General features: G+C 39.7%; 1 protein-coding gene across 3 annotated transcripts in view; it reads right to left on the reverse strand.

Moving 5' to 3' along the window:
* HECW1 (HECT, C2 and WW domain containing E3 ubiquitin protein ligase 1) overlaps positions 1 to 21,726 on the reverse strand; it is a 138,869-nt gene that overhangs the window by 72,816 nt on the left and 44,327 nt on the right. For 2 of the 3 annotated variants that reach the window (XM_036327421.1, XM_036327419.1), the window contains exons 2-3: positions 16,281 to 16,605; positions 6,111 to 6,218 (exon numbers count right to left, since the gene is read on the reverse strand). In XM_036327421.1, the coding sequence (XP_036183314.1) occupies positions 6,111 to 6,218; positions 16,281 to 16,605 (433 nt within the window). Of the gene's footprint in view, positions 1 to 6,110; positions 6,219 to 16,280; positions 16,606 to 17,942; positions 18,081 to 21,726 lie in introns of those variants that run through there. The other variant, XM_036327420.1, reaches the window with a different exon arrangement.

Below are 21,726 nucleotides of genomic sequence, written 5' to 3' on the forward strand. Positions count from 1 at the left end.
ATAATTGGATATTGTGGTAATTAGCTTGCCATGCCCTTCAGACATGGCCTCACCCACTTGGCTGTAAGTCTAGACACAGCATCATCTTAGTTAGGTCAGTTTCTCTCACCTGACCCACATATTCTCCTGCCAAATTTGGCCTCTCTCTGCCCTCATCTGTCCAAAGATATATTACTCAGACTGTTGTCAGATGGTTTATTTCTTATGTTTTCTTCTAGGAGTTTTATGGGTTCTACATCTGTAAAACAATTACTATGATCCATCACATCAAACAAAACCAAGTATAAAAAAAATCAATAGATGTAGAAAAAGGACTTGACAAAAACTCAACATCCATTTATGATAAAAAGACTATCAACAAAGTGGGTATAGAAGGATCTTATCACAACTTGATAGAGGCTATATATCACAAATTAACATCATAGAAAATGATAAAAAGCTGAAAGTTTTTCCTCAAAGATCAGGAACAAGACAAGGATGCCTACTTTCACCACTGTTATTCAACATAGCACCGGAAGTCTTAGTCACAGCAATCAGATAAGAAAAAGAAAGACAAGCATCCAAATAGGAAAAGAAGAAGTAAAACTGTCACTATTCACAGATAAAAGGATCCAGCAAAAATTAATAGAATTAATTCAAAAATTCAGTAAAGTAGCAGAATACAAAGTTAATACACAGAAACTTGTCACGCACTAATAATGAAAAATCGGGAGAAATGAAAAAAATCCCATTCGTAAATGCATAAAAAGAACAAAATAACTAGGTGTAAACTTAACCAAAGGGATAAAAGACCTCTACCTGGAACCTATAAGACACCGAAGAAATAAATTGAAAAGGACACAGTTAAATGGTAGGATATACTGTGCTCACAGATCGGAATATTAATATTATTCAAATGACCATACTACTTAAAGCAATGTACAGGTTCAGTGCAATTTCTATCAAAATACCAATGTCATACTTCTCAGAACTAGAACAAATAATATAAAATTTGTATGAAACCACAAAAAACCCCAAATAGCCAAAGCAATCTTGAAAAATAAGAACAAAGTTGGAGGTATCATGCTCCCTGATCTCAAACTATACTACAAAGCTGTAGTAATCAAAACAGTATGGTACCAGGGGAAAAACAGCAACAGCAACAACCACAACAAAATCCAGACACACAGATCAATGGAACAGAATAGAAAGCCCAGAAATAAACCCTTGCTTATATGGTAAACTAATCTATGACAAAGGAGGTAAGAATATACATTGGAGTAATAACAATCTCTAACAAGTGGTGTTGGGAAAATTGAACAGATACATGCAAACAAAATGAAACTGAACGACTCTCTTACACCATACACAAAATAAACTAAAATGGATTAAAAACTTAAATGTAATTGCTGAAAGTATTGTTTCCCTCTTGTTAAGAAAAGGGGTCCTGCAGAGTGGTCAGTACATATTTCTTCCTTCCATCTCTCCATCCCTATCCTGCTCCACTCACACTTCCCAGTCATCCAGTCTATAGAGGACTTCTTGGAAAGGCTGGTGTCATTAACTATTCTCTGCATCCTCTTGGGCCTCAAATCATCAGATGTCCTTCTGTGTCCCACCGCTTCAACATCCCCATAAGCTCTTCCCTCAGGTGGATGAGCATAAGCAAAGCCTGGGAAAATAAATCCAGCTCCATTTCCTACTACGTAAGCTATCACGTGTCTCAGAGACTAAGTTTTTTCTTCAAATAAGATGGTGATGTCATCCATCTCATGTTGCTCTTGTCAGCATAAAATAAAAAGGATGTAAGAGTGTCGCCAAGAAGTTGAACACAACTGCTAAATAAGTGAGAACTCTAATTTGATGGCTCCTTTCATGCAGTCTGTCCACATGTTCAAGCCCATCTTGATTCAATTCCTCAAGCTGCCACCTCAGAGCCGCTCTCAAAGACGCGCTGCCTGGAGGAGTGCTTTGTGCATTTTGCCTCTTCTCTGTCAATGCAGATTTACTAAGACCAGGATCGGGGCCAAAACCAGGCTCATTCTGAGCAAGCTGGAGTGAATTGCTCACCTTGCAGTCTTTCTTATCAGCTTGTTGACTTTTATTTTTACAAACATCACCATAATCCCATGTGACAACTCTCTGAGGATACATTCTAGACTGTGTCTTCCATGATACCTCTGTTGGCACTCAGCAGGTCACGCGGACGATGTCCCCTTTTATAGTTTCTCCTCCCTGACTGCCATAAGCCTGCTCCTATGGCTTCCCTGATGTTATGTAACTATTGCTGCATAACAATCAGACCAGACACTGAACAGTTACACTAGAACTGTATTATTATCTCTCAGAATTATTTGAAGTGACTGGGCTCAACTTGGCAGCTCTCCCTTGGAGTCTCCCATGCTGTTGTGATGGATAGCACCTGGGCTGGACCTTTGCTGTCCCCTCGGTGGGAAAGGTTGTGGGCATCTGGGCTGCCTGCATGCTCTCTCCATGCAGCCTCTCATGTGGCCTCTCATGTGGCCATTTTGGGCTTCTCATAGCACAGCTATCTTGGGGCTCTAAGAGTGTGTGTCCAAAGAGGTATGAAGTAGATGCTACCAGTCTGTTAAGGCCTCGACCTAGAATCTGGAAGAGCATCACTTCAGCATGAAATCAGCACAGGGTCACAGAGCCTACCCAGGCCCAGAAAGGGGACATGGACTCCACCTCTTAGTGAGAAGAATGTCAAGGAACTTGTCGCCATCCTTAAACCTTCACACTAGATGATCTCTCTTCCTCCTCACCCTTCTCAGAGTCTATCCTCAACTCTTTGCACCTGCTTCAGTCTACCCCTCCCCTCCTGCCTCCTGCCTCCTGCCTTTGCAGGTGCTGTTCTTTGCCTAGAATGACTTCTGTACGACCTTTCCCCCAATACCAGCTCTTGTTTCTCACTGGCCAAGTCTGCCTATAGCTCCTCTTATCTGTGAATGGTGATCAATTCTGTGGCCCCAAACTGGGCTGAGTGCTCCTCTTCACTGACAGAGAACACAGTAAGAAATACCTGCTTGTCTCCCCTACTGAATGTGAGAGCCTTGGCAGGCAGACCATATATACACTTTTAATGCATTCAGACACCTAAAGCTGTGATTCATTCTAGCATTTTAAATTGTTTGATTTATATGTGTGTCCCGAGTTAGTATTTTAATTATTTGGAAGTTCAATTATGCTTTTTGTTGGTACATTTATTGGTAAGATTATATTTGTACAGAATAATACATTTTTAGTATATTGATCATTCATTTAATGTATTTGCAAATATAAATATCCACCTTTTCAATTTCACTCTCACCCATTTTTCTAAAACACTGAGATATTGCTAGTCCAACAGATATACAGTGGTAATTAGTGGAGTGGGATCTTCTCAAGGTTGCCACAGAACATTTTTAAAATGTCATTTTTTTAAAGTGCTGTGCTGAACTTTTAGTTATCCTGAATATGAATTGGCAAGCCATTTGTTAATTATAGGACATTGCTACATAACAAATTTGTATATATTCATTTAATTATGACAATAGTTTATATATTGTACAGAGCTTATTTTATATTATATTTTTCTAATGATATTTAAGGTGTATTTTCATACCGCTGGTGAAGACAATTATTTTAAACTAGAGGCCCGGTACACAAAAATTTGTGCACTGGCAGGGGGGCGTTGAGGGGTGAGGGTGTGGGGGGTGTCCCTCAGCCTGTGCCCTCTCACAGTCTGGGACCCCTCGGGAGATAACCACCTGCTGGCTTAGCCCGGCTCCCCGGGGGCAGATGGCAGGACCGGATCCTGTGCTGGGTTGCAGATGGCAGACCCTCTGCCACGCCACACTGCCCTGCTGCCCACTGCACAAGGAAGGCCCGGTGGGCGGTGGGATGGGGTGGGCGAATCGCGATTGGCCCGGCGGGGGGTGGGGCGCAGGGTTGCGCAGGTGGACGGCAGGCCTGGCGGGCAGCGGGGCAGGAGGCGGCTGGCAGCGGGGCAGGCGGATTGCACTGTCCTGCCCTGCCTGCAGTATGCAAATTAGCCACTATCTTCGTTGGCGGTTAATTTGCATATCACCCTGATTAGCCAATGGGAGGCATAGTGAAGGTACGGTCAATTACCATGTTTGTCTATTATTAGATAGGATGATTTGTTATTTGAGAGGAATATATAGGAAATGTTCTGTATGTCACAGAAACCTTGTAAAAACTTCCTTGAAAAGAATAGCACTATTGATAGATTAACTTCTATACAAATTCACCTTTTACACATTGACAGATACAGAATGAAAAAACAGTCATGAGAGCTAATATTATCCTTTGTATTTATTTCCTTGTGCTAGAAAGATAAAAAGCTGAAAGTTTTGCTCATGCTTGAACCATTTTACACTGATACTGTATTTTAACACTAAATTGTGTCTATCTCTCAATTAGTTAAAACTCCCTGCAAAAGAAAAATAGGTATGTAATAAGGAAGGACTCTTCCACTAAACTCTGAATGTAGACTGGGACATATAGTCAACTATTATGTCTAATATTCATGGCCAATGAAGTTTTTGCCCTTTTTGCTCTTACTGGCATTTGGGAAGCCCTATTGGGTACCACTAGCTGAGGCCTATCTTTATCCCCAAATCAAACCCACCCACTTTCTTTATAATCAATGATGCTATCTGTGGAATAGGGGAAGATACTGGTATTATTAAAACATATAGAAGTAGGGTTGAGGGAGAAGGGTGTGTTTTCTTGGGGCTTGGCAACTAGGCAGAGAAATTTCAGCTGATGCAATAAGAAAGCAGAGCCATGAGGCTTTTGGGCAGATGGTAGTAGATTTGGGTTAAAGGCATTTTATCTGGTACCAGTGTGTAAGATGAGTTAGAGAGGAGAAAAACTAGAGTCAGGGAGGTAACTATTAATAAAAGGAAATCTCTTACTGGGAATTTCATTATGTCTAACTCAAAATCCAGGGCCAGAAACCTTATCCCATAAAATCATGTCCTCTCTACATCCGATAGTATCAAATCTCTTGATAGTCTACCTCTTTCTGCATGTGCAAATGCAAGAAAGTGGGGAGAAATTGTTTCCTTTCTAGAAGTAGAGACACCATAAGTTTCCAGAGGGCAGACACAGGCCTTTTATCATCAAATCTCTAGTCTTTAGAATATAGTGGGTCTCACAAAATGTTCATTGATTGAATGAATGAAAATAAGAGTAAATATAAATGGAAGCAAAGCATGCTAAGGAGGTAGTATATCTTGAACCACAATCAAATGATAACAGATAACTTTAGGTTCCTGGCCATGTATCATTTCCTCTGAGCACTGGGCAGTTGAAAGAATAAACTATTCATTTCCTTCAGAAGTGTTATAGGGAATGAATACCAACTATGAACAAGATAATGCATGAATGGATTTGTGTAGTTAGCACTCTCATTATCCAAATAGGGGAAAGGAGTTGTAGATTAAAGGTAATCTGTGCATTACTTCATCTGGCAAACACTAGATCCATATAGATAGCCCCTCATGCAATGGGAAATATACCAGTATGGGATCTTATGAAAAACATCCTTCCATACTGTGAAAATGATTTATTTTCAATGAAAGCAGGAAACTTTAGAAAATACGATACATGATGACAAGTTTACACATTCAGAAATGTCAGTAGATCAGAAACCAAAGAACCAGGTTGGCTGTAATAATATATCATCCTCATCCTTAGGAAAAGTGGAACATGTTGGAGCCATGATCAAGGAGCCTTGAAGGGTTGGGTCAAGCAAAGCCAAAACTGGATGAGAGGATACAGAAGGGGCAACTATCACAAAGTTGAAGAGCAGCTAGAGGAGTCATGGAACAAAAATTAAGGGATGTAAGCCAGAAGGTCCTGAGTCCAGAGGCTGATGAATGAATGTGAACAAAAATTTTCCTTGAAATTAAAGGAGTGGCCCTCTGGGTTACTTTGTATGGGTGTTACCCAACTGTTGTACATTACTCACTATTTTTAAGCATCTCATCAAATCTATGTCTCCCTTTCACATGGTATCTTTCTAAGTGCAGGCAATACAACAGTACAAAGAACAAAGCAGTTGAATTCTGCTTCATCCTGTTAATGGGAAAAGTACTCACGTTCCACAAAGTAAGAGCTGGCATCAATCTTCCAGATGATCTGGCCCCGATGAGAACCATTGACTCCACGGTTCTTATAGTCCAGAAAGTTTTCCGACAATACCTCATCTATATTCCCAAGAAAGGAAGAGAGTAGAGAAACATATCAGCCAGTAGCATATATAGGGGAATAAAAGAGCAAAGGATATTAATGTCATCTCCAGAACAATGGAGAAAAAAGCATCTGGAATCATAGAATCAGAGAACTCACAGAGAATCACAGAATCAGTATCCAGAGGTAACCTCTGGACAAGCCCCTTTTTAATGTAGAACTCTCTTCTCATTTCACAATACTCTTGGTAAATTATCATCTAGCTGGTTCTTGAACAACTACAAAAACAAAACTATAATTACTTTTATGGTAGTTTATTTTACTTTTGAAAACTCTTATATGCATGAAATCTCAGTGTGGAAATCTTCCTCCTAGGCGAGAAAAAGATGGCAGTAGAGTAAGTGGAAGTTTCACTCATCTCCTCCCAGGTTTGAACTGGAATTACAACTAAATTATAGAACAATTAACCTGAATAACTAATTGAAGATTAGCTGAACATGTCTTATAACCAAGGATTTACAGAAGCCACCTCAAAACTGGTAGGAAGGGTGGAGACTCTAAAAGGCCTGGCCCCATACCCACTTGTGGTGGCTGAGAACTTGGGAAGATATCTCAGTTGCAAAGGTCCCCCCTTACAAACGTGGTGTTTCAACTCTATGCCTGGCTCCCTAGCCTGGAGCACCATGGCAATAAATAAGTATCTAACAATAATAGCCTTAAATTTAAATGGATTGAATGTTCCAATCAAAAGAATAGGGTAGCTGAATGGATAAGAAAACATGACCCAATATATGTTGTCTACAATAGAGCCACCTCAGAACAAAAGACTCACACAGGATAAAAGTGAAGGGATGGAAAAAATTTTCCATGAAAATGGAAATGAAAAAAATGCAAGGGTAGCAATATTTAGATCTGACAAAATAGACTTCAACGCAAAGGCCATAACCATAACCAGAGACAAAGAAGGCCACAACATAATACTAAAGGGACTGATATAACAAGAGTATATAACTTTTAAAAGTGCACCCAATATAGGAGCACCTAAATATATAAAAAAGCTCTTGGAGTACTTTATGGGAGAGATTGACAGCAATGCAGTCATATTTGGGGACATTAACACTCAATAGACAACACTGGATACATCTTCGAGATGAAAAACCAACAAGAAAACATTGACTCTGAATGACACAGTACATCAGATGGATTGAATTGATATTTACAGAACATTTCACCCAAAAGATGCACAATATACATTCTTTTCAAGTGCACATGGAACATTCTCAAAAATAGACCACATGTTAGGATACAAAATAAGTCTCTACAAGTTCAAAAAGATTGAAATCATATGAAACATCTTTTTAGCTCATAATAGCATGAAAGTAGAAATCATCTACACTAAAAACACTCCAAATCTTTCAAAAACATGGAGGCTAAATAGCACGTTATTAAACAATGAATGGGTTACCAATGAGATCAAGGAAGAAATGAAAAACTTCCTGGAAACAAATAAAAATGAACACAAAACAACCCCAAATCTATGGATCACAGCAAAAGCAGTCCTGAGAGGGAAGTTCATAGCATTACAGGCCTACCTCAAGAAACAAGAAAAATCTCTAATAAGCTATATAACCCTACAACTAAAAGAATTACAAGGAGAACAGGAGAAAAAGCCCATAATAGGTGGAAGGAAGGTTATAATAAATATCAGAGCAGAAATAAATGACATAGAGACTAAAAAAATAATGCAAAAAATCAATGAAATCAAGAGCTGGTTCTTTGAAAAGATAAATAAGAATGATGAACATGTAGGCAGATTTATCAAGAGACAAAGAAAGAAGCCACAAATAAATAACATCAGAAACAAAAGAGGTAAAGTAACAACTGATACCACAGAAATACAAAGGATTGCAAGAAAATATTACAAACAACAAATTGGACAACCTGGGCAAAAATGGACAAATTCCTAGGAACATATACTCTTCCAAAACCCAGTCAGGAAGAATCAGAAAACCCGACTAGACCAATAACAACTAATAAAATTGAAACAGTAATAAAAAAATTTCTGGCAGACAAAAGTTGTGGACTGGATGGCTTCACAGGGAAGTTTTATCAAATACTCAAAGAAGAACTAACACCAATCCTCCACAAGCTATTCCAACAAAACTCAAGAGGAGGGAAGACTTCCAAGCTCTTTTATGAGGCCAATTATCCTAATTCCAAAACCAGATAAAGACACCACAAAGAAAGAAAATTACATGCAAATATCCCTTGAACATGCATGGCAAGATCCTCTACAAAATATAAGCAAATAGGATCCAGCAATATATTAGAAATATTATTCACCAAGACCAAATTGGATTTACCCCCGGGATGCAAAGCTAGTTTAATATTTGCAAATCGATTAATGTGATATATCACATAAACAAAATGAAAGATAAAAATCATATGATCATATCAATAGATGCAGAAAAAGCATTCAACAAAATCCAGCAGCCATTTTTGATAAAAAATGTCAACAAAGTGGGAATAGAGAGATCATACCTCAATGTAATAAAGACCATAAATAAAAAACCACAGCCAACATCATATTCAGCCCCCCCCCCCCCAGGCCTTCACCATGCTGGTCTTTATTATTTCCTTTAGTGTACAGTTAGATTGTTTACCTGAGATTTTTTTGTTTGTTTCTTGAGGTAGGACAGTAATGCTATAAATTTTCCTTCTAGGACTGCTTTTGCTGTGACTCATAGTTTTAGGATTGTTGGTTCTCATTTTCATTTGTTTCAAGGTATATTTTTATTTCTTCCTTTGATCTCAGAGTTAACCCATTCATTGTTTAGTAACATGTTATGTAGCCTCCATATCTTTGTGCATATTTTAGTTTTTTTTTTCCTTGTGATTGATTTCTAGTTTCTTACCCTTATGGTCAGAGAAGATGCTTGATATGATTTCAATCTTCTTCAATTTATTAAGATTTGTTTTGAGTCCTAACATGTGATCCATCATAGAAAATGTTCCATGTGCACTTGAAAAGAATGTATGTTCTGCTGCTTTGGGGTGAAATGCTCTGAAGATATCAATTAAATCCATCTGATCTAGTGTGCAATTTAAGGTTGCTCTTGTTAATTTTCTGTCTGGAAGATCTATCCATTGAAGCCAAAAGGTGTTAAAATCACCTAATATGATTGTACTACTGTCAGTCTCTCTATGTCCATCAAGATTTGCTTTGTATATGTAGGTGCTCCTATGTTGGGTGCATACATGTTTACTAGAGTTATATCCTCTTGTTGGATTGCTCCCTTTATCATTATGCAGTGTCCTTCTTTTTCTTCAATTACATAGCATTTGTTTTAAAGTTTATTTGTCTGATATAATTATTGGTATTCCAGTTTTTAATCCTTTCCTTTTGCATAAAATATCTTTTTCCATCCTTTTCATTTTTTGTGTGTGTATCTTTTGTTCTGAGGTTGGTCTCTTGTAAAAAGCATATATATATATATATATATATATATATATATATATATATATATATATATATATGTCTTGTTTCCTTATCCATTAAGCTACCCCATATTTTTGATTGGCACATATAAGCCATTACATATTTTTGATATGTAATTTTGTCCCGTTTAATAAGTATTTATTTATTGTCATTTTATTCTTTATAACTTTCTTCCTCCTCCTCCTCCTCCTCCTCCTCCTCCTCCTCCCCCTCCTCCTCCTTCCGCCCTCCTCCTCCTCCTCCTTCCTCCTCCTCCTCCTCCTCCTCCTCCTCCTCCTCCTCCTCCTCCTCCTCCTCTTCTTCTTCTTCTTCTTCTTCTTCTTCCTCTTCCTCTTCCTCTTCCTCTTCTTCTTCCTCTCCTTCTTCTCCTTCTTCTCCTTCTTCATCAACGAAATGCTTTAACATTTTGTCTCACTCCCACATTGTAGATGCCATATTTTTTGAATGGAGCACTCTCCTCCATATAGGCATCAGCCTGGGAGAAATTAATAGCCCCACTTTCTGGACTCCCTCTCGCCCCACTCTGTGGAGCTCCAAATCATTATAATACTGGTTTTGTGGTAATAATCCCCTTTAGCTTTTTCTTGTCTGGGAAGCTTCTTATTTCTCTTTAAATTTTAAATGATAGCCTTGCTGGGGAAAGTAGTTTTAGTTATAGGCCCTTGCTTTCCAACACTTCAAATATTTCATGCCAAGCCTCTTGTCTAAATGTTTCTGTTGAGAAATGAGCTGATAGTGTTATGGGAACTCCCCTATAGGTAACTAATTGCTTTTGTATTGCTGCTTTTAAGATTCTCTGTCTTTAACCTTTGGCATTTTAATAATGATATGTCTTGGTATAAGACTTTCCATTCATCTTGTTTAGGACTCTCTGTGATTCCTGGGCTAGTGTGCCATTTTCCTTCACAAGGTTAGGTAAGTTTTAAGTTATTATTTCTTCAAATAGGTTCTTGATACCTTGCTCTCTCTCTTCTCCTCTGGTACCCATATGATGCAAATGTTGTTATGTGAATGCTGTCCCAAAAGTTCTTTAAATTATCCTCATTACATTTTTTTTCTGCTCTGATTCAGTGTTTTCTGCTACCTGTATTCCAAATTGCTGATTTGATCCTCTGCTTCATCCAACAAATTGTTTATTCCTTCTGGTGTATTCTTAATTTCAGATATTGTATTCCTCATTTCTGACTGGTTCTTTTTTATGGCTCCTATGTCCTTTTCATGCTGTTGTAGTTCCCACTGAGTTCCTTGAGTGATCTTATACCCATTTAAAAAAAATCTATATCTCATAAGTTGCTTGCCTTCATTTCATTTAGCTCTTTTTTTCTTGTTCTTTCATTTGAGGCATTTTTTTGTCTCTCCATTTTGGCTGCCTTTTGTGTGTGTTTTTTATGTACTAGGTAGATCTGCTCTGACTCTCAGTTTTGGTAGTGTGTCATATGTAGTACGTGTCCTGTGGGACCCCGTGGTACAGTCTCCTTGATTACCCAACTGGGTGCTCCAGGACTGCCCCTTGTGTGGATTATATAAGCCTTCCTATTGTAATTGAGTCCTAATTACTATTGGCCTGTTTGGGTATGGAATTGACACTCTGATTGGCTGACTGTGAGGATCAACTTGCACCACAGTGTATGAGCTGTGGAGGTATTGACCACACAAAGCAAAATTTGCCTCAGCAGGGTGTGGTGCCTGCTGAGATATCCCTTTGGATATACTGTTTATGAAGTTTATTGGATCCTGCTCTGATATTGGCTGAAGCTGGCTACTGGGTGTGTTGGTTTTGTGGCCTCTTGGGAGAGACTCTGGTGCAGGCCAATGGCAGGTGCTCCCTGTGACTGGCCCTGAGCAACCTGCTTGGAGCTGCAAAGTGATCCAAGTTTGTGGCTGCCTCTGTTGGCCTGGGTATGCATGGGAGGATCAAGCTGTGCATCAAGGCTGGCTTTTACCAGCACCAGGCCTGGAGACAGGCCACCAAAAGTCTCAAGGCACCCGGAAATCCTTCTCCAACTGCCTTCACCTGCCAGTTGCCTGTTAGACTCAGCCACTGAAAGAGCCTCTAGTGGTACGTGAGTTGCATGAGGTGGTGACTCAGTGAGTCATCAGAGGGGGGTGAGTGGTGTTCACCAGAGTGATACAATTTCAAACTCAGTGCCAGTGCTGGGTCTGAGGCCAATCAGCAAATGTTCCTGAGTCTAGCTGCCACCTTCTGGGTGCTCACACACTTTTGTGGTAGGGCAGTATCTCAGGGAGTTGTTAGGGTGAGGCCAGCAGGGTTTATCAGACCCAAACAAACCAAGATTAAGCTGTGTAAAGGGAAAGCTGTGCACCACTCAGGCATACAAGGGGAAAATGGGCCCCATCCTAGATCCACACACCTGAGTTTGTCCCAGATTCTGCCAGGAGCCTAATCTCAGCAGGCAGGACCACCAAGAGTTAGGAGAATGGGGCTAGTGGATTTCCCATGAAGGGGAGGTGCCAGTCAGTCTTGAGGGATGGTGGGAGGAGTGGTACCCATTCCAGAGCCACACAACTCAGTCTGTCCCAGAATCTGCCCAGAGCTTAGAAGGGAAGAGCCACCAGGAGTCTGGAGTGTGGGTCTAGTGGATCTGTCTTGAGAGGGAGGTGCCAGTTATGTTCAGAGGAAAGTGGGGAATGGTCTCCACCCTAAAGCCACTCACAGACACCCCTTGAGTCTTCCCAGACCTCTATACCAGGGGTCCTCAAACTACGGCCCGCGGGCCACATGCCAATACAAATATGGTATTTGTTCCCGTTTTGTTTTTTTACTTCAAAATAAGATATGTGCAGTGTGCATAGGAATTTGTTCATAGTTTTTTTTTAAACTATAGTCCGGCCCTCCAATGGTCTGAGGGACAGTGAACTGGCCCCCTGTTTAAAAAGTTTGAGGACGCCTGCTCTATACCCTGGCTCAGGTAGCTCACTCCTCAGCAGTGTGTGAGCTCCACAGAGTGGGGCGGGAGGGAGTCCAGAAGGTAGGGCTATTAATTTCCCCCAGGCTGATGCCTATATGGAGGGGAGTGCTCCACCCAAAAAATATGGCATCTACGATGTGGGAGTGAGACTCACTACAGCTATCATGGCAGCTGCCACTTCAGCTCTCTCCCCAGAGCCACAAATCCCAGTCTCTCCTCACTGACTCTAGTCCACTCTGCCCTCCCTCTGCTGGGGCCCAGGGTGAGTGGCTGTGAACAAGATTTTGTGCATTGACTGAGTGTGCTTGTGTCTCTAGCAGACTTCTGTCTGTCCCTGGCAGACACAATCCCCACTGATTTTCATAGCCAAGTGTTAAATGGGGATCCCTTTCAAGCTCTGTGCTCTAGGCCTGGGAGTTGGCTTGGATTTAAGAACCCATGCTTCTAAGGGGGGCCTGCCCCTCCAACAGCTGAGATATCCTTCTGGAATCTTAGCCACTTCCTGTGGGGCCAGCCATTTTTGCATTTGGCCCTTCCTACCAGTCATGATGTGGCTTCTTCTGTAAATCCTTGATTATAAAATTTCTCTTCAGCTGTCTTCAGTCAGTTATTCAGGTTGCACACTCTATATCAGCGGTTCTCAACCTGTGGGTCGCGACCCCTTTGGGGGGTCGAATGACCCTTTCACAGGGGTCGCCTAAGACCATCAGAAAACATGTATAATTACATGTTGTTTTTGTGATTAATCACTATGCTTTAATTATGTTCAATTTGTAACAATGAAGTTGGGGGTCACCACAACATGAGGACCTGTATTAAAGTGTTGCGGCATTAGGAAGGTTGAGAACCACTGCCTATATTTTAGTTGTAATTCCAGTTTGGTCCTGGGAGGAGATGAATGTAATGTCCCCCTATTCCCCTGTCATTTTGGGTCCTCCCCCTTGTTAAGTCATTTTTAAAAATCCTCAGTAGAGGATTTGTTCTTTGATTATTTTTTTGATTTTTTTTTAGAGAAAAGAAGGGCAAGAGAGAGAGATCAATTGGTTGCCTCTCATATGCACCCCAACTGGGGACCGAATCTGCCATCTAGGTATGTGCCCTCACCAGAAACCTGCAACCTTTAGGTGTATGGGTCTATGCTCCAACCAACTGAGCCACACTGGTCAGGGTGTTAAGTCATTTTAATAAGGACTTAACAGGGTCAAGGAAATGACTGCTTTTAAAAATTGATGATCTTAAGAGGTTTTTTAAATATATTAAATATTAGTTTAATATTGGAATGTAAAATCTGGCATATGAGTTACTAAGGACCTACAAATTATGAACTTTTATGATTCACAGATAATTTTGGGTTGGGAAATTATTTTTGAATTATTATGCCACCAAAAGTGTTGCCATTTTGCATTAAATAACTTCACATTATTGTCTGTGTTCATGGGTTATGCATATATGTTCTTTAGCTATTTCTTTTACCTTCTTTATCCAATCACCCCCATCCACTACCCCTTGGGCACAAACCAGTCTTGTATTCATGCTTCTGGATCCAGAGGTGGGCAAAGGGGTGGGGAAGGGGACTGCAATAATGTCAACATTAAAAATTTTTTAATAAAAAATAACTTCATAGGTATCTATGTACAACTACTAGGAAAAAGAACAAACTGTCAAATTAAGATGATGAGCTGTGTTTACTTTTATCTCAGTAAAAATGTCACGTTAATGCCTGATCTAATTCATTCACAGAATTTCATGACAGGTTAATAGTGCTGACCACCCTTCCTTCTGAAGTCTCTCATCTATGATGTGGGCTCCTAATTTTTGTCCCACCTCTCCAACTCCTCCATCCGCTTTCTGAGTTACTCCTTTGTCTCTCTCTTTGACAGTGGCTTTCTCGCACTTTCTTTCTACACCCAACACATAAGTATCTACTCTCAGGGTGCCGATTACCCCAGGTCTACACTCCTAGCCCAGATCTAGGGCTGACCTCCAAATCCGTCAATTCCCTCTCCACGGTTGAATGTTCCTCAAATGCCCCCATCATCCCGCTTGCTTCTCTCCTATTTCCTGACTGCAGGAAGGTACAGCTATAAAAAGTTGATTTAAAACTAGTTTCACACTAAAAACCCAATTGTCTAAGGTCTAAACAAGTAAGATTCATAATTCAAGTAGGGATGGGAAGAAGGGGGACTACAGCAAAATGGATGCAGGACAGTCTCAAGGGGGAAGCTTAACTCCTCCTGGCTAAAGTCACATGGAGCTACAGGCTCAGGCTGCCTAATTGAGGGCTTTTGTTAAGGAAGGTTAAAATTTGAATTTTAATGGGAAATCCCTGCATTTTTTAAAGTGTTAATAACTAATCAAATTTAAAACAAAATGGGCTAAACAAAATATGCTTTATGGGCTATTATTTTGCAAGATTTGTTCTAGATCAGCGGTTCTCAACCTGTGGGGGTCGAATGACCCTTTCACGGGGGTCGCCTAAGACCATCGGAAAACACATATGTAATTACATATTGTTTTTGTGATTAATCACTATGCTTTAATTATGTTCACTTTGTAACAATAAAATTGGGGGTCACCACAACATGAGGAACTATATTAAAGGGTCGTGGCATTAGGAAGGTTGAGAACCACTGTTCTAGATCAATGGTATCCAAACACTTTTAATCAGAAACAATTTTTAAAGCAAATTAAATGTCATCTGTTTGGAAGGTCAGTTTAGTTAGTAACCACTATTTATGTAAAAAAATCTCAAAAATTATGTTTCTGAATCATTATAATTCTGTGTGTATGGTAACTACACTAACCAAACCGGTTATAAAACCTTTAAGAGAACAAAAGAATATTTCTCTGACACCTGGACAGATAAGAGTCCCTATATTTTATCATAAAAACAGCTGAGGTTATAAAATACTCATAACAATCATTAGTTTCTCTGATATTTGATGATGTTAAATCTGTGTATCTGAATGTGTGAATGCTTCATTGCAGAGACTGAATACAAAAGGCCTGGCCTCAGTTGAATTTGCTGACTCTAGTGGCCCCTTTCACTTTGCAGTGTAAATGCGTCAATTTTCACCACACCTGATTCTATCATGTAAAAAAAATGAAACACATTTTTCATGAAACTTTATATCCATAATTTACAATCTGTGAGGTTTATGTTCTCTAGCACTACAAATCTGCAGCAATTTTCCTTTCAGTCATCATGACGTTCTTTAGTCCCTGGTGTTTGTGTTCACTGTCTACAGTGAAAGCAGCATTACAAAGCAGAAAGAATGTTGAAAGAGCAGGTAAAAAGAGGCCTATGATTCTGTTGAAAACAAAAGTGAAATTAACTCCATGTAGATGTACAAGTGGTATCAATGTTTGTGTTCAACCACTCTTTCCCCTGCTATCTCATGATCTTCTTCTATGGAGTAGAGATGGCACAAGAAGCTAGTGTGTGGTCTTCAGTGTGCTAGAATTTGGTGCATAACACATTTGACTGCGAATTGTGAGTTTTAATTAAATTATAGAGTTTATTGAAATATTAAAGCCTGCAGAGGAGTGAAATATGAACAATATGCTTGTTGAATGCCCAAGCCACATTCCTAAGATGTTATATCTGCTGCACACTGTCAGCCAGCCTGGCTAATGGCTATTCTACTCACCGATGAGATACATGCCTATCCAGTCTCCAGCGTCCACTTCCTCCTTTATGTCCCAGTGGATCACTAGGTCCTGGGAGTGCCCTATGGAGTAGTAGGAGCTGCTGACCATGAGCGTGGAGCGGCTGTCAGAGGTCACCAGGTCCGTGTCGCTGGTGGAGCGGGGGATGGTGACGGTGCCATGGGGGCCGGTCCTGATGGCCATGCTGTGGAACTGGCTGGGGTTGTAGCTGTGGCGAAGCGGCTCCTTGCAGCGGCGCCTGTTCTGGTTGTTTCTAGATGGAGATGCCATGGCGGCCAGGCCTAAAAACCTGTTCTGGTACAGATTCTGTGGGGATAAGCAGACAATCAGCAGGGGCGGAAGATCCCAGCCACAAGGTCACTGTCTTCACAGGAAATGAAGGATATTCTGGGAGAAACGAGCTGCGAGTGAGCAGCCCCCTAGGAAGGTTTGAAACACAAGAGCATTTTTCTCCGGACAAATACTGTGGCTCTGGGTTCACATAGAGCAGGCAAGAATGAAAATGTGAGCTCATCAAGGGGCTGTGCATTTCCAACTGGCTGGAGCCTGCTTCTCCCAGCTCCTTCCAACCTGCTTGGTATTAGAAGGCCTGCATATGTGCAGAATGGTCCTGAAGATATGTCCGCCCCCCAACCAAAGTACCACCTCTTGAGTTTTCCAGCATCAATTCAATTGGATCCAATTTTACCCTTTATTAGAGTAAATGATGGTTATTATCACTAAACATTTTAGTGATTCCTGCAGCATTCAAAACCCTACACACAGCCTAGAATCAGAGGTGGCCCCTCCTGGGTGAGATGGTCATTCTTCCTTCATTTACTCTCTTTCACTCTACATAATATCTCCAGGCCTTCTGAAATTTTTACAAAATTTCTATAGATATCTTCAGGCACCATCATGTTTAATAAAATCCAAGCTCAATCCCTCAGAGCCAATGTTATTGTCAAAAACATTGCCTCTGGCCTGGCCAGTGTGGCTCAATGGTTGAGTGTTGACCCATGAACAAAGAGATTACTGGTTGGATTTCTGAACAGGGCGTAAATCCGGTTTGCAGGCTCAATCCCCAGTATGGGGTGTGTAGGAAGCAGCCAATCTATGTTTCTCTCTCATCGGTGTTTCTATCTCTTTATCCCTCCTCTTCCTTCCTTTCTCTCTAAAATCAATAAAAAATATTTTTAAAAAACACTGCCTCTGTTGAGAATAAAAAATGCTTGTTTTTATTGTTTACAATATTGAGTACTTAAAATGAACTGAGCTGTTCAGAGCAGTATCATGATTGTTTTGGATACAGATAGCTTTTACAATGTGGGGAGAGAGCATCATATAACATTTCTACAACGGATTCATTTTTGAAACAAGCAAGGGTAATTTTAACTTCAGCAAAGTATACTAACATTGGGACTTAGATGCACATTTTGGGGGTTCCTGGCAATTAAAGTACACACTATTCTATAACTAATAACACTTTTGTTTTTAAGAAGATTAAGTTCTAAAAATGGGTGTGGGTTGAATCATGCAGTATAGATCCCAGGGACTATAACTTACACACCAGTCACATGCCAGTGACTGACTTTCTGTTTCACCAGCCCTGAGGTTCAGACCCCAGCAGCAATCTATTCTTTACATTATATAAGTCTATTTACCAGAAATTTAGGCTTGTACTTTTTCCATCTTCCAAGACCAGGGCACTTGGAAAAAGTCAATTAATCTGATAAAACCCAGTGTCTTCATCCTGAGTCCTTACTGGCCCTGTAGCCTGCTTTTTTGTTCATTATTTGAGTCTCTTGTTAGGAATTCCTCTGGTCTCAGTGGAGGTAACCATGGGATTACTATAGACAGAAATGGCAGACTTCAGAAAGCAACTCAGCACATTATTGGTACCATACATTTTATTTTTAAAAAATATATTTTTATTGACTTCAGAGTGGAAGGGAGAGGGAGAGAGATAGAAATATCAATGATAAGAGAAAAGCATTGATTGGCTGCTTCCTGCATGCCCCTTTACTGGGATCGAGCCCACAACCTGGGCATGTGCCATGACCAACCGGGAATTGAACTATGACCTCCTGGTTCATAGGGCAATGTTCAACCACTGAGCCTCACCAGCCAAGTCATACATCTTATTTTTTATAAAAAATGTTTGTCACTGTGCCATTCTGGAAATATATATACTATAGCGTTGCCTGGAAACCAGTCATCCTCTCAGGAACACAGGCAAAGCCTTTAGCCCAGGAAGCATGAACAGCCCACCCACCTGACAGTCACTCTGGTTCTCTGAGAATTTTGGGGAGGATTTCAGTAATGTGACCACCATCCTGGATGCTTTGTCCATAGTCCTTTATAAAATCTCCAAAAAAGAAAGGCTGCTTCTGGATCCCATTTCTTCAGTTTGCACAGTTTATGAGGACTGAAAACATCTTACAATATTATGATGGAGATTAAAATCTACTTAGAATTGACATAGTCATGTATATAATTATGAATTAGACCAGCAATTTTCAACTGGTGTGCCACAAGAATTTTTAAAGCATGCAATACCTGACTATTTGGTCAGGGGCACTGACCTCTGTTCTCTTAGATTATCAAATAAAAAAATGACAACGTCCAACACAATAGCAGTATGATGTGAATGAATCAAAATTATACCTATTTTTTGTCATATCAACAAAAATGTAATATAGTCTTTGGTGTGCTGCAAAATTTTAGTAGTTTATTACTATTTAGTAATTAGAGTGCCATGAGATGTAAAAGGTTGAAAATCACTGAATTAGACCAAACCATAATCAAGTTGGTGCAGCACCAATGAGCTTCCAAGCTGTGATTCCTTAGGCCATTTACTCAGTCTTTCAGACCTTAGTTTCCTAATATGTAAATGGTTATTGCCAGAATTTAATGAGATAAGGTAGGTCAGTTCTTAGCATTGAGAGTGCTCAATTAATAAAAACCTAAAAAACTACTAGTGTTGCTTTAGGTAAGGAAGACTCACTGGAACGTAGGTCCCAGGCAGTTGGCTAGGCTTACCATCATCACCAAAGCCCTCACACTTCAGTTCATTCTGAAGTAAGCTTACGGATTGTTCTTTATCATGGCCCTCCATGTTTGCTTACAGAATGTAAATTGCAAAGGTTAAACAATCTAGTGTATTTGTAACGGTGCCCTATAAGCCATTATTTTTTGCAAGGGGCTCCCTTGATGTATTTGTAAGGTTTGTGCTCAAGTAGGACATTTTTGCACTGATGTTGAGAAGAATGAGAGAGAGATTTTTACCCTTGTAGTGTCAGTCAGAGTCTCAAAAAAGAGTATAGAGTGTTTTCCTTTTGTTGAAGATACTTCTGTTGTGTTACTTTTTTTTTTTAACCAGAATTATCTGGAAACCATTCAATCTCCTGAAACTGTCAAATTACACCAGTGATCACTGGCCATGTGGTGAGAACAAAGGCATAGAAGGAAATATTAGTCAAGAAAGACATTTGTCAGTAATTTAATAGATTGGAATAATGACATTTTCCTGGAATAAGGAGGGCAGCCTCAAAGTTGTTCCTTGAAGACCATGTTTCCCCCGCTCCCCACCCCATCTTTGCCCACATCCTCCCCAATCAGATCTGCTGGCAGGATTTATATTTCAAGATTGTGAAATACCACCGACTCTGTTGTGAGCGCTCATTGCATCCTTTCCCATCCTTTCCTAAGAGAGTGGGCCTTTCTGCTCTGTGATCCCCAGGAGTTCTATTCCCCCCAAAGGATTTTTGTTTTGTTATTGCTAGTTGACCTGTTCACGCTCATCACTGTGAAGACCTTGAGTTCAGTGTTCCCTGCTCTTTATATTTCCCTGGACCTGGCATGACTCCTAGAATTATAAAGGCCCTCAAAGCTTTTGTAACAGAATTTATTTTATTCAATTATGTCCCTTCTTTTTCCATAACAGTTTAAAGTGGCTATTAAAATAGATAAAATACATAAAGACATGATAAGTTAGCAGTAGATGGTGCAGAGGAAAAAGAACATACAAACAAACTCATGTAAGAAAAAGGCTAATATTAAACTATATTCATCATGTCCTAAATGGATTTAATTGTCTCCCCCAGACATTCACAAGTGTTCTAGTTTACACTATAGATTGATCTACTGGAGGAAGCAATTTAATCACTATCTCTTCACATCTGAACCATGGGAGATAAAAACATCTGTCCTGTTTTTATTTATTTATTTTAAACATTTTATTCACTTATTTATTTATTTATTTAATCTATTGGTGTGACATGGTTCAATAAAATTATATAGGTTTCAGGTATGCCATTCTAAAATACATCATCTCTATATTGTATTGTGTGTTCACACCCCATGGATATGTCTTGTTTTTAAATGGCAATGGATAAAGGACCACTTTCTTAGACAGTGAATCTAATGTTTTACAACTTCTCAATTCTTCCCAATCTCTAAGAAAAATCTTATCTCACAGAGATTACACCCTACTCTTTCCTCTTCCCAAAGAGGAGTGGCTCCCCCCATTCTCTGGTCAAGTAGCAAGTTAACTGGTATATTTCACCCCAAAGCTGCGGAATATACATTCTTCTCAAATGCACATGGGACATTGTCAAAGATAGACCGCATGTTAGGATACAAAATAAATCTCTACAAGTTCAAGAGGATTAAAATCATATCAAGCATTTTCTTTGAGCACAATGGTATGAAACTAGAAATTAACTACACTAAAAACACGCAAAAACATTCAAACATCACAAAAACAGCAAAATATTAGGAATTTAGTAGGAGGCTAAATAGCATGTTATCAAACAATGAATGGGCTGCTAATGATATCAAGGAAGAAATAAAAATTTTCTGGAAACTAATGAAAATGAAGCCACAACAAACCAAATCTAAGGGGCACAACAAAAGCATTTCTGAGAGGGAAGTTTATAGTATACAGGCCTACCTTAAGAAACAAGAAAAAATATCAAATAAATGATCAAACCCTGCAATTAAAATAACTAGGAGAACAATAAGAAAAGCCCTGCATAATAGAAGGACAGAAATAGTAGAGATCAGAGTGGAAATAAATGACACAGAGATTGAAAAAAAAACAAACCCCAAACAATACAAAAGATCAATGAACCCAGCTGGTGTGGCTCAGTGGTTGAATGTCAACCTATTAACCAGGAGGTCACAGTTTGATTCCCAGTCAGGGTACATGCCTGGGTTGCATACACTGTCTCCACTGGGGGGTATGTTGGAGGCAGCCAATCTATGATTCTCTCTTATTATTGATGTTTCTATCTCTCCCTCTTCCTTCTTCTGTCTGAAATCAATAAAAAAGCATATTAAAAAGTAAAATAAAATTTTAAAAATCCCCAGCAAGTTTGCTTGGCCTATATGATTGTGCTTTGTCTTGATTTTCCACATCCTTGCAACGAGAAGTTTGTCACTATA

Source organism: Myotis myotis, unplaced genomic scaffold (assembly GCF_014108235.1).
Source record: "Myotis myotis isolate mMyoMyo1 unplaced genomic scaffold, mMyoMyo1.p scaffold_m19_p_11, whole genome shotgun sequence".
Taxonomy (NCBI): domain Eukaryota; kingdom Metazoa; phylum Chordata; class Mammalia; order Chiroptera; family Vespertilionidae; genus Myotis; species Myotis myotis.